This window comes from Thunnus maccoyii, chromosome 21 (assembly GCF_910596095.1).
Source record: "Thunnus maccoyii chromosome 21, fThuMac1.1, whole genome shotgun sequence".
Lineage (NCBI taxonomy): Eukaryota > Metazoa > Chordata > Actinopteri > Scombriformes > Scombridae > Thunnus > Thunnus maccoyii.
Window position 1 is genome coordinate 4,185,936 of NC_056553.1, and position 12,416 is coordinate 4,198,351.

At 38.2% G+C, this 12,416-nt stretch overlaps 1 protein-coding gene across 4 annotated transcripts in view; it reads left to right on the top strand.

The window, feature by feature from the left end:
* The window catches only part of LOC121888104 (vasoactive intestinal polypeptide receptor 2-like), a 47,015-nt gene that overhangs the window by 8,953 nt on the left and 25,646 nt on the right, over window positions 1-12,416 (top strand). For 3 of the 4 annotated variants that reach the window (XM_042399428.1, XM_042399429.1, XM_042399427.1), the window contains 2 exons: window positions 2,061-2,154; window positions 6,527-6,634. In XM_042399428.1, the coding sequence (XP_042255362.1) occupies window positions 2,061-2,154; window positions 6,527-6,634 (202 nt within the window). Of the gene's footprint in view, window positions 1-898; window positions 967-2,060; window positions 2,155-6,526; window positions 6,635-12,416 lie in introns of those variants that run through there. The other variant, XM_042399430.1, reaches the window with a different exon arrangement.

The window sequence follows — 12,416 nt, forward strand, 5'->3', positions numbered from 1 at the left end:
TATTTTTTGATCAAGGTATTTACCTGAGGTGTTCGTGTTTTGCTTGGGCTGATTTTTTGATAATTAGTCTTGTCTGCGAAGCACTTAGAGACATTTAGAGCTGTTCTGATGGTATTTTCAGAGTCACCAAAGACTGTCCGAATCAAAACAAAGGTGGCAGCTGGTCAGCTACTTGGAAACAGAGTAGCAGCTCAGGAAACGGGTTAAAAATCTTTTGAGTTTTTCATTGCTGGTTAATCGTCTTCTAGAGAAACAGATGATTACCTATAACAGGAATGCATGCTAATACATGAGAGGCAGTAACTGGGTCCAAAGTGAGCAAAATGTGAGGTGGCTCTGACTCATACCAGGCTGTTGGTCCTGTGTCAGTGTGTTCTCCATTCAAATTCCTATGTTAAGGACTTGCGTGCGTATACGTCATCTGACAACTCAGGAAGGTTGTATGATAACTGAGTTGGTCGTGTAATGGTTTAAAATACTGTGCATTGACAAAATTACAGTATATCAAATAAATATGGGTTTAATTACATTGAATGATGGACTTGTGCTTGGTTTTCAGGCACTTCTATATTATTAAGTGCCAAGTCCGATATATCAGAGCCTTCAGAAAAATCCCAGTTTCCCGTTTTAACTAAAGGTGTGCTATGTAAGATTTGGCCAGAATTTTTGTTTAAAACATTCAAAAATTAACTAAAATTGTCAACAGAATGTGAAGAAATAACAGTTTTGACGTTACGTCAAAGACATCTATGCATTGTGTTGAAGAGATAGCTACTGAAGTTAGCATGCTAACCAGCTAGCCCCGGCCATCCTGTTTCATAATACCACTTTGTACCTCAAGAGGCGATAGTGAGTCACTGTAGCATCCAGTCTGCCCTCAGTCCAACATGAGAGAAGGAAGAAGTAGCGCTACCCTGAGCAACCGGCCAGCAATGGCAGAGATTTTAAGCCAGGCTGAAAGCTGCTGTAAGTTTTGCTGTAGGACTGTTTGGGTTAGAGATTTTGAGAGGTTTTGTTGAGGCTAAAGTGCTTATAATAGGTTTTTAAAAATAATAATGTCTGAGCTGTCAGTGTGTAATGTGTTGGTCGTGGCTTGTAGTGATGAACCTACACAGAATTATCAACGACTCTGCAGCTCCCCTCGGCTTTACGGAGCCTTATAATGAGTTTCAGCTCAGCGCTCTCATAGTGTTGTTTTTGGTCGCAGCAGGCAGCTGTTTTCATAGAAAAAGCTCTAAGAACCCACTGTACACTACCTGCTCAGCACCAAATGGCAAACACAACACAGTTAATGACTAGCTGGTAAACGTAGTGGAGTGTTTGGCAGATAAAGAGCCAAAAGCTAACAAAGAGTGAATATTGGACTTACATTAACCAGATGGAAAAATTCCTGTTAGAATGTGTTAAGAGCCCAAGGTCACCTCTTCAAATGTCTGTTGTTTTGTTTGACCAACAATCCAAACCCAAGAAGTTCAGTTCACTATCATGTATGACACAGAAAAGCTTAAAATCCTCACATTTGAGAAGCTGCAACCAGCAAATATTTGGCTTTTTTGTGATTTTATGTGATTATTGAAATTGTTGCCGATTCATTTTCTATCAATTGTTTAATTGATTGATCATTGCAGCACTAGATAACACATTATTATACTGTAAAAATGTTGATACAGCAAATGCTATGCAGCTTGTAAAATCTCTTGTGGAACTCCTGAAAGCTTCAGCTAATTCATTTTTTGGAATAAAATGAAATCATGATGGTACAAATGACTAAAATGAGGGAATGCAATAAATGTATTGGCTGCTAACAATTTGAGAACATGAGGGCACACTTATCAAAAACTCCCTCCCTGAATCCTCAGAGACAAAGCCGCAGAAAAGCAGCAAGTAGATTGCAGAAACATGAACTTTAGTCCAGAAAACTGAAGCACGTTTATCAAATATTGTATACTGGCATGTAGCCTGAGACATAGGGAGCGAGAAGCTGAACTTTTGACTGACACAGGAGGTTTGTTCATGTTGGAGATAATATTCATAATATTTATTTCCTCCCGTCCCAACAGGTTAATGGAAAGTTTCCTCACTGCCAGTTCATCTGGGAGATGCAGAGAGCCAAGAATGACTGTCTGACACAACTGAAGCTACAGAATAGCACAGGTACACACACATTTCTATCCTTGTGAGGACAGACTATCACGACTAAATGCCCAACCCCAACCTTTACCTGACACTGAAGTCAAACCATAAAACCAGGTCTTTCTTAACCCTCAAATAGCCCTTTGAAGTTTGTCCCAAAGTGAAAATGTCAGATGTCCTCACTCTCAAGGTCTAGTATTGCTGTTTTTATCTTATATTGTTCAGTATTTGCCTCATTTTAATCCTGAAATGTTGTTTTCCTGATTCTAAATCACTTTGTAACTTTCTTTTGAACAGTGCCACATAAATGAAGTTCATTGTTTATTAAAGTCTATGACTAAAATCGGCCCCCATAAAGATAGATGTATACACACACACACACACACACACACACACACATACACACACACAAGGAATTGTTTGAAAATCCCATCATATGACTGATGACTAACAGTGTTGGTATGTTCAGGAACAAAAACTCCAAAAATACCTCATAACATAGATACTATGTATACCTTTATTACTGACGTTGTGGGGACCTGCCTCCAACAGGTACATTATGGGGACAAACACAAGTCTCCATAATGTAACCATAAAATTTTAGGGTGAAGACTTGGTTTAAGGTTAAGGAAAGGTTAGGGTAAGTCTCTGTGAAATCACATGTCCTCTGAAGTTGTGGAAACTCAAGTCCCTGAGTGACAGTGTGTGTGTGTATGTGTGTGTGTGTGTGCAGTTGTACATCTATCTCTGTGAGGACCAATTTGAGTTTCACACCTTGGAAATGGGGACATTTTGGCAGGTCCTCACTCTGGGACATACTTTTAAAGGGCTGTCTTCAGGGTTATTGGGTTTTGGTTCAGTTTAGTGTAAGGGTTGGGGTTAGGCAGTGGAGGGAGAAGTATTCAGATCCTCCACTTAAGTAAAAGTATCAATACAGCAAGTCCTGCATTTACAAACCTAATTAAGTAAAAGTACATAAGTATTATGAGCTTGATGTAGTTAAAGTATTGCAGTAAAAGTAGTGGTTTGGTCCCTCTGACTGATATATTATTATATATGACATCATTAGATTATTAATAGTGAAGCATCAGTGTTAGAGCAGCATGTTACTCATGTAGCTGCTGGATGTGGAGCTAGTTTACACTACTTTATATACAGTTAGCTAGTTTAGTCCATTGGTTCCCAACCTAAGGGTCGGGCCCCTCCAAAGAGTCAGCAGATAAATCTGAGGGGTCGTGAGATGATTAATGGGAGAGAAAAGAAGAAAAAACAAAGTTCTGATACACAAATCTGTTTTCAGTTTCTGGACTTTTTCTCTAATCTTTGATTTTTACTGAAATATTGGATCATTTGAACATTTATTGAAATGAAAGCATGTGAGAAGTTTAGAGGGAAAAATCACTATTTGGTGGAGCTGTTAACAACTCATAGACATGTGAAATGTGACCCCGACTACACACTGCTTTTTGTAAGACGTCAAAAGCCAAAAAAAGGTTGGAAACCACTGGTTTCATCTTTAACAATGTGTTGTATTTTAAAAGCTTGTTATATTATCCATTGTGTCAAATCTTCATCTGAAAAGTAACTAAAGCTGTCAAATAAATGTAGTGGAGTAGAAAGTACAATATTTTCCTCTGAAATGTAGTGAAGTGGAAGAATAAAGTAGCATCACATGGAAATGAAGTAAATGTACTTAGTTACTTTGCACCACTAGGGTTATGCATTTAATTGCAATGTTAAGGTGATGGTAAGTGGTTTAGGAAAACCATAACAATGAGGGTCGTCACACAGACAGAAGTATAAACATGTGAAAATGTGTGTGTGTGTGTGTGTGTGTGTGTGTGTGTGTGTGTGTGCGCGCGTTGACTGAGGTCAGTTTTGTGAGGAGGAGAAGGGTGTGTCTGTGCGCCGTTTCAGCTGGTGTTGCAACACTCTATGAATCATTTATTTACTTCTCAGACCAAATACTCGAGAGTCGTGAGCACCACAGGAAGTACACACACACACACACACACACACACACACACAGTACATTTTCTACAGGTCATGTATGTTTGAGTGTTTCACCACAGTGATAATAAAAAAAGGTTTTATCTGTTTGGTTTGCAGCTTGTGAACCGCGGTTTCTTTCCCACACGTCTGCAGATACACGTGTGTGTTTATCAGTATGTTACACTCACAGGAATTGTATCTTAAAGGACAAACCACCATCAGATATGTTAAGTATCAACTGGTCAGATCAGTGATGCAGTGTCAAGTTTTAGAAGTCAAACATTTCAATTATTTTCAGCTTTAAATTAAAAAAAAAAATCCTCATAATTCTTGATGAATTTCTAGTTGCTAACATGTATGAATAAGTAAAAAACAAGACGAGGTCAAAACCTCGTATACGTCTGGACCGTTTATGGTTAATCTGTGAAACTGTGGCCAGTGTGTTACAGGGATAGTCAGTAGTAGTGTCTATAATGTGAATTGCTGGATATTAAATGTTCATCTGCAATTTTCTGTAGTGGTCCCAGTAATATTTGCTGGTAATGTGTACTGAAGTAGCATCACATGAGATGGTTGAGCTACATTTGAGAAAAAAAAAGGTTATAAATGCAGTTGAAAGAACGATACTTTCCACTCATATCTTGGGATGTTTGATTTGAAAGAGAACTTATTTTAATTCTAATTATAACTATTCTAATTATCTGTTAACTCCTCCTGCTCTTTCATCTGTTTCACTCTGCGTCTCTTGTTTTTCACTCCATATTGAGTGTTTTGTCAGTGATTTTTATTCTTTATTATTATGCTTTAACTGTATGCTCTCCTGATATCTCTAATCACCTTTTCCTGCCTCTTTCCTGGTCGATAATCATGGAGGCTGCGGTGGAAATTATAAATGAATGTTTCGACAGCATTTTGGGTGCAAATTCAGGAAGCTTATACCCAGTTACTGCAGTTATAGTCAAATCAAGCGCACCCTCAGAACAGCCGCCCCACACTAAACTGATATAACATCTACACGAGTCACATGTTTTACCTGCAAGACTCGTGTTTTAATGTTGTTGTTCATCGTTTGTCATGTGAAAACGTCAGAGAAATAAAAAGTCTGCGTCCTGGTATCAGTTCAGTTATAAAATCCGAACGCACCATGAAGCGTCTCTCCTGCCGGCCCAAGAGTATAATTATAAAAAAATCAGGATTTGTCATAAAATCTTGCAACACACAATGAACAAAAAATACTTTTTAAATTCTTTTATTTAAGATATATTTAGATTTTTGCACAAAACCACAACACAACCAATTCAAAGCTCCATTTAATGTCTGATCATTGCCTTAATTTGCAAGAGTGGTATCTTAAGTTAAAGCTTAAATAATTCATGTAAGAACAGACTTAGTAGTATTAGTAATATTTAATAACATTTAGGCTTTGGTCTTTTAAGGATCTGCTTTTCCCCATAAAATAATATTAGTCTGTGAAAACTTAAAGGATAGATTCACATATTTTTTTCCCCAAATAGTCTTAAAACAACAGTCAGTTGCCAAAATGAACAGTGAAACATGTTTTTCTTGCTGTAATCATTCCTCCTGTTCATACTGACCATTAGAAGATCCCTTCATAATGCACTTACAATGGAAGTGATGGGGGACAAAATCCGCAGTCCTTCTGTGCAAAAACATATTTAAAAGTTTATCTGAAGCTAATATGAAGCTTCAGTCGTCCAAATGAGTCAAATCAAGTAGATATCTTTCAACGTTACAGTCTTTTTAGTGCCAAAGTCCCTCTTTTTGTTACTATACTTCCACCTGCAGCTCAACAGGGAAACACTGTCCGAGGAAACACAAAGAGGGAATTTGATGCTAAAAAGACTGTAAATGTGTCAGATATCCACTTGATATGACTAACTCAGACTCCTGAAGCCTCATATAAGCTTCACATCAACTTTTAAATGAATTTTTGTTTACCACTGAATGTAAATCCAAATGTAAAATGTGTTTTGGAGAGTTTCTCTCTCCCTCTGTCTTCCTCTCTCAACCCAACCGGTCAAGGCCGCCCACCTTGAGCCCGGTTCTGCTCAGGGTTTCTTCCAATTAAAGGGGAGCTTTTCCTTGCTGCTGTCGCCGAGTGATTGTTTATGGGGAAATGTTGGGTCTCTGTAAATTAAAGAGTACAGTCCAGACCTGCTCTATGTGAAAAGTGCCCTGAGATAACTTCTGTTGTGATTTGGTGCTATATAAATAAAATAGACTTGATATGAGTTGAGAGTCTTTTATGTGACTTGATTTATAGCCTGAATGTTTATTCAGCAGCACGCATAGGATCAGTTGGTTAGAAACAAGTAGCTCAGCCAAACAGGAAGCTCTGACAAGTCTAAATTATGCCTCTAACGTGTGTGTGTTCGTCCAGGATGCCGCGGCGAGTGGGACAACGTCTTTTGTTGGCGGAACGCAGAAGTCAACGAGGTGATAACCCTCCCCTGCCCCTCCCCCGTCCAACTCTTGTTTGGAAAGAATGGTGAGCTTCATCTCAAACACACACACACTTCCTCCTCCGGCCCTTCGTCCAGCCATCCACAATGGACACACACACACACACACTTACCCAGAATTTATTGTCATATGTGATGTAAACACTCACATCTGGGAATGTGGAAAAGTCTATGTATGTTTAAGAAATTTGGGGAAGTTTGGGAATTTTACAAATCTTGCTGCTAAACTGTGTTGTCACAGTGGATGTGGAAGGATTTGGGGTGTCATTTTGGTGCTTAATTACTCAAACTAGAACATTTATACAGACATACGTATATGTGTTCTTTCTGTGATGTGCGTGTCCGAAGAGCTAACTGCTAACAACCTGCTAAGTGGTTGCTTACAATTCCTTTCTTCTGTCTTTTGTATCTCAAAATTAAATGTAACATGGGTCAGTTAGGAAGTAAGAACATATAGTACGTGAAGACATATTGTGTGCTGCAACTATTATCATATCAATCAATTATCAATCATAGTCAATAATCATTTATTAAGCAAATATGCCAAGAATAAATCTGATGACAGTAAACTGAATATCTTTGGGTTTTGGACAAAATAAGACATTTAAAGAAGTAACCTTTGACTCTAGGAAATTATAAAGAACATTTTCACTGTTTTCCGACATTTTATAGACAAAACACCTAATCGATTAATTAAGAAAGTAATCAGGAGATTAATTGATGGTGAAAATAATCGTTAGTTGCAGCTTTGGTACATGTACGGTAGTTGTAAGTTAAAGATACAAATGCATTTTGCAGTGGTAGCCAATATATTGCTGATAAAAGAGTTTGTATGTCTTTAGTAGAGAGTAGTTGCCAAGGTGATCAACATGGTTGCTAGGAGGTACCTTGTTGGTTGCTAGGCTTTTCAAGGTTGTTGCTTCAGTAGATTATTACCAGTGTTTCTAACATGTTACAGTAATGTGATCGGTAACAAGTAGTGTAATGGATTACGATTTGATTTACATTACAGTTACTAATCCCAGTAACGCTCCATTACTATGGCAGTTCTTGGGTTGTCTTGTTTACCAGTAGTTTGATGGATGGTTGATATCAGTTCATCCTCATTGGACAAACTGGTTCAGTAAGGTGGTGCAGGGGTTTGGAGGTTTGATACCAAAAGAGGAGAAAAGCGACTCCGGAGTTGTCTTATTTACATGTTGAGTCTTCTTAGCTGGCTTGCTAATGTCAGCAAGGCTACGTTCAGGAATCAACCGAGCAAATGAACATAATATGAAGTGGTTGAATAGAAGTGGAAAAAAAATCTGTCCTGACTCATCCTGGTTTCATCCTGGCGCCTCTTTGTCCGTGAGACCCAACCAGAGATCCCCCCCCCCAACAACACCGCAGCTCTCCTTTTTATTTTCTCTTTCTTGTTCTCTCTCTCTCCTCTAAATCCTTACACACAAACACAAATAACACCTATCCACACACACGATCATCTAGTTGTAAGCCACATTTTTATTTATTTATTTGTATTTTATGATTTTTGCTCATGTTGTTGTTGGGTTATTGTCTGGTTCTCTTGGCTTCTCCCGTTTGTACTGTGTCATATGTGTTTTCATGTTAATCACTTATCTTATCTAAATTAAAAAAAAAAAAAGAATCAGCTGGTTTAGTTCAGAGTTGGAGGCTGTGAGAACAATGTGTCTCCTTTCCTTTTTCAACACAGAAGATGAAACATCTGGCTGTGGAGGCTTTGACGTTGTTTATAGGCACCTTTGACAGAGCTAAAATGAGTAATATGTAATGTGTAAATGATTACATTTTTCAAGTAACTTGCCACATACTGGTTGTTATTAAGGTGTTTGTAGTGCTTTCATTCCCAGTGGATGATAAGTGTTTGCTAAGGCTTAGTAGGTTTTTTTAGGGGGTTTTGAATGGCTGCTAGCTTGTAGCTTCTTTAGTTATTTTTTTGTCAGATTTGACTTTTGTATTCAGGTTTGAAATGTTTGTTTTTCTACTCCCGCTTTGAACATCATGTTCTGTTTGGTTTGAAGCTGGTCTTCACATTCAGCTCCAGTTAGTTTGGATTTTCAGTTCAGACTGAAAGGCTACGATAATAATTATAATTCCAGTTATAACAGTTATAATTCCCTGCATGCATCTCTGTCCTGAACTGAACCAGCTGACTCCGTTCTGACTGTCGTGTCCGAACCTTCGACCTCGGCCAGACGCTTCCTTCCCTCCAGCTGCTCGTTTCGCAAACTCTCGTCTTTCAGTCGACTCATTCGGCTCCATCCAACATGTTGATCACCTCTCATCCGTCTGCCTTTGATCGTCTCCGTCCTCTTTTATCTGTGCACATTACAAGCTGGCATGTCTTTCATCCCTCCTCCTCCTTTCCTTCCCTCTGCTTCCCTTTCCTCTCCCATCAGCCCTTTCTCTGACCTTGTCTTGACCTTCCTCACCTTCACTTTCAGCGTCTGCGCGCTTTCTCTCTTTAATCCATTTTTCTTTTTTATGAAAACTGAACCAATTTCCTAAAAGTTTTCTTACTTACAGAAAACATGTATTGAAATGGAAAAATATTTGTCTCAAGTTTGTCTTAAATGGCTCAAAAGAAGAGTTTTAATGCTAAACGGCTGAAATGTATCTCTGATAAATGTTAAAATATCTAAAACGATTGTCAACTCTGCTTTTGTGCTTGTGAATAATTTGCCTCATTATGGTATTTTCTTTGTTATTACAGTATGTTGTGACACAGAAAATGTTGTTTTTAGCACCTGTAAATCTATCAGGGTGCTCTATGATTATTACGTGCTGCAGTAAAATATACTAAAGTGCATTTCTACCAATTTGACCAGGACTTTCTCCAAAAGAAGCAACCATATTTTACAAAATATGTTATATAGCCTACAACTAATTCACTTTGTCAGATACATTTTTTATGGATTATGTTCACTGGCAGCATTTGTTTCACATCCAGATTAAATTTTAATGATCTGTCTTTGTGAAAAAATGGAGTTTCTTTTCCATAATCTATGACGAATTATCCAACACGTAGCAATCTGATTGGTCAACTAGACATTTAGAACATGCTCAAATCAGCTTGACAGCACACCTCGCCGTGCTCAAGTGAAAAAAAACCTCATCACTAAAAATATTACTCCGTCATTCATCAGAACTACAGACCGTGATGTCACGTAAGAACAACAACAACAACAACATTTCTGGTTAGACGACTGGTGGTTGATTTGAACTGTGGAGACGTGTGAACTCGGCAAACTTTTTTTTTCTGTCGTCATTTTCAGCCGTACTTAAACATTTGAAGATATGTAGATAAACACGGTGGTCCGACCTATCTGACGTTTCTGCTGGGTTTAGATGGGTAAAGCACACCCTCTATTGCGAAATTGGATCCATTACAGCAGTCGCTGTTAGAATACAAAACCTTTGTGATTTTAGCGAAGGCTACTTTGGTTAATTCAGGGAAAGATTTTAGACTTTCTTTGTGTTGCCTAAACACAACCAATAAAAACATCAGTCATGCTTCAGTTAGTGGATGTGGTAGGGCGACAAATGAAATATGGTGACAGGTAACAGTTTGGAGATACTTTCATATAAAACATTTATTTGCAAAAATGCAATTCTGGTGGCGTCACATGTCCTACAAACATGTTTGCTACTGAAAATTAAATGTATATGAATGTTGTTTTTACGAGACACAGTTGAAGCTGACAGTAGACAGACAATATAAGGGCCTCTGTGTGGGGAAAAAAATAGAGTTTTAGAATAAAGTTGTAATTTTGAGCCTAATTAGCTAAATTCTATGAAAATATGTCATAATATTTCTAGAAAGCTGTAATTTTACAAAAAACTCTACAAGGTTATGAGATGAGTTGTAATATTTCACGAATAAGGTCTTGATTTTTGGGAGGAAAAAAGTTGTGGTGGTATAAAGCCTTAAGTTATGTTGAGAAAAAAAGTTATAGTTGTGAAATGTATCGAGAACTACAAAATATTTCATTCTATAAGAGTAAAACTTGACCAACAGGAGCTGACTCTGAAGAAAAATAACTCCTGAAGCGTTTATTTTTTCATGTTTGTTGACTTGGTCTCATCTGACAGAAACACATCTATATTTATATATTTTGTTACTCTGTTGTATTTTCAAAAGAACTAAAACTTTTGAAAGTTTCGTGATGCTAAAGCTGTTGTCCTGCTTTCCTTCTTCATTTCTTTTGTCCTCCTGAACCTTTCCTCCTCTTCCTCCCATCTTTCTATTTGATCCGTCTCTCCTCTCTCCTCCATCACCACCCTCTCTTCTCCCTCGCTTTCTTTCCTCCTCTTCGGGCTCTTTCTGTTAATGAGTCTAATTATTCGCGGGGCAGCTGACGGCATCTGGGCTGTCCGACTTTCTCTGTGATTTTCCTCCACAGCATCTGTCAGCGACCCGCCTCCCCCTCTCTCCCTCCTCCCCAGAGATGGAAAGGATTAGGCCGAGCCAGTTAACGGATGAGGCGCGTAATCAGCACAACACACCAGAGCAACTGCTGCTTTAACTTCAAAAGTCACTGACTGAGACCGTGAATATTAAATATTCTGTCTCTCCTGTCCGTCAGCACGTTAAAACTGCTTGTTCTGTCTCTGCTGAGAGCTGTGAAGTATAGAGTAGAAACAGCAACTAGGTGTCAGTTTTTGTTATAAAAGCACAACAGTGAAACGCTGTTAATGGTGGAAATCAACGACTACGCACCTTGTTTCTGACGGGTTATTAATATCTCAATATTTAACACATTTTTACAGTGCATCTACAGATGTTAAGTGTAAAGCGACTATAATCCATATTTTTATTATAACAATGTATGTGAGCTGTCAGTGTGTAATGTGTGTGGCTCGTAGTGATGAACCTACAGAGAATTATCAGTGACTCTGCAGCTCCTCTCGACTTGACGGAGCTTTATAGTGAGTTTCAGCTTGTTGTTTATCTGTCCGGCTGCAACTTTATTGTTCTGGTTCACTCTCAGCGCTCTCGTAGCGTTGTTTTCAGAGAAAAAGCTGTTACAGCTAGCTGTAGACTAGCTGGTGAACATAGTGGAGCATTTAGCAGCTAAAGAGCCAGATATTTCCCTCAGGAGTTGGTGGAGACCAAAAACAGAGCTAAAAGAGAGTGAATATTGGACTTATATTCACCAGGTGGACAGAAACACGACTCCACATGAATGATAATGTTGCTCCGTAACTGCTGGATGTGGAAATAAGCAACTGTTTGCTAACAAGTTCAACATATCAACTTAAAAGCTGATGATGAGTCAGTGGACAAGTGGATAAAAAATCAGTTATTGTAGGTTTAAAGATTATTTATTTGTTGTCTTGGATGGTTGTTTCTTGAGATTTTATACTGAATGTATCATGTGAAGGAAGTGATCAGATACCTTTTATTAGAGAGTCGACAGTGGTAATAATTTTACATAAAAGTTGTTTATTCAGACATGTGAAATTACTGTCACATTTACATGACAAGGTGTATGTCTTTTTTCACTGTGTTTACATCTGTTTATTTTGCAGGATAAACTCCAGTAAATCAAAAAAGTATTCCAGCACACACCAGGATACCAGGATTGACACTATTTTATAAACGGATTACATTAAAAAAACAAAAGGAGCAAACTACGCGTTTCACACGCTGCTTCCTCAGATTGCCTCTGAGTGAATGTAATGAAGCAAATAGCGTCTGGAATACTTTTAAGAGTTCAACTCAGTTAATGTGAACAAACTGTCCGCCGGCCAACAGGCTCATTAGTAAACACGTTGTAGAGAACAAAT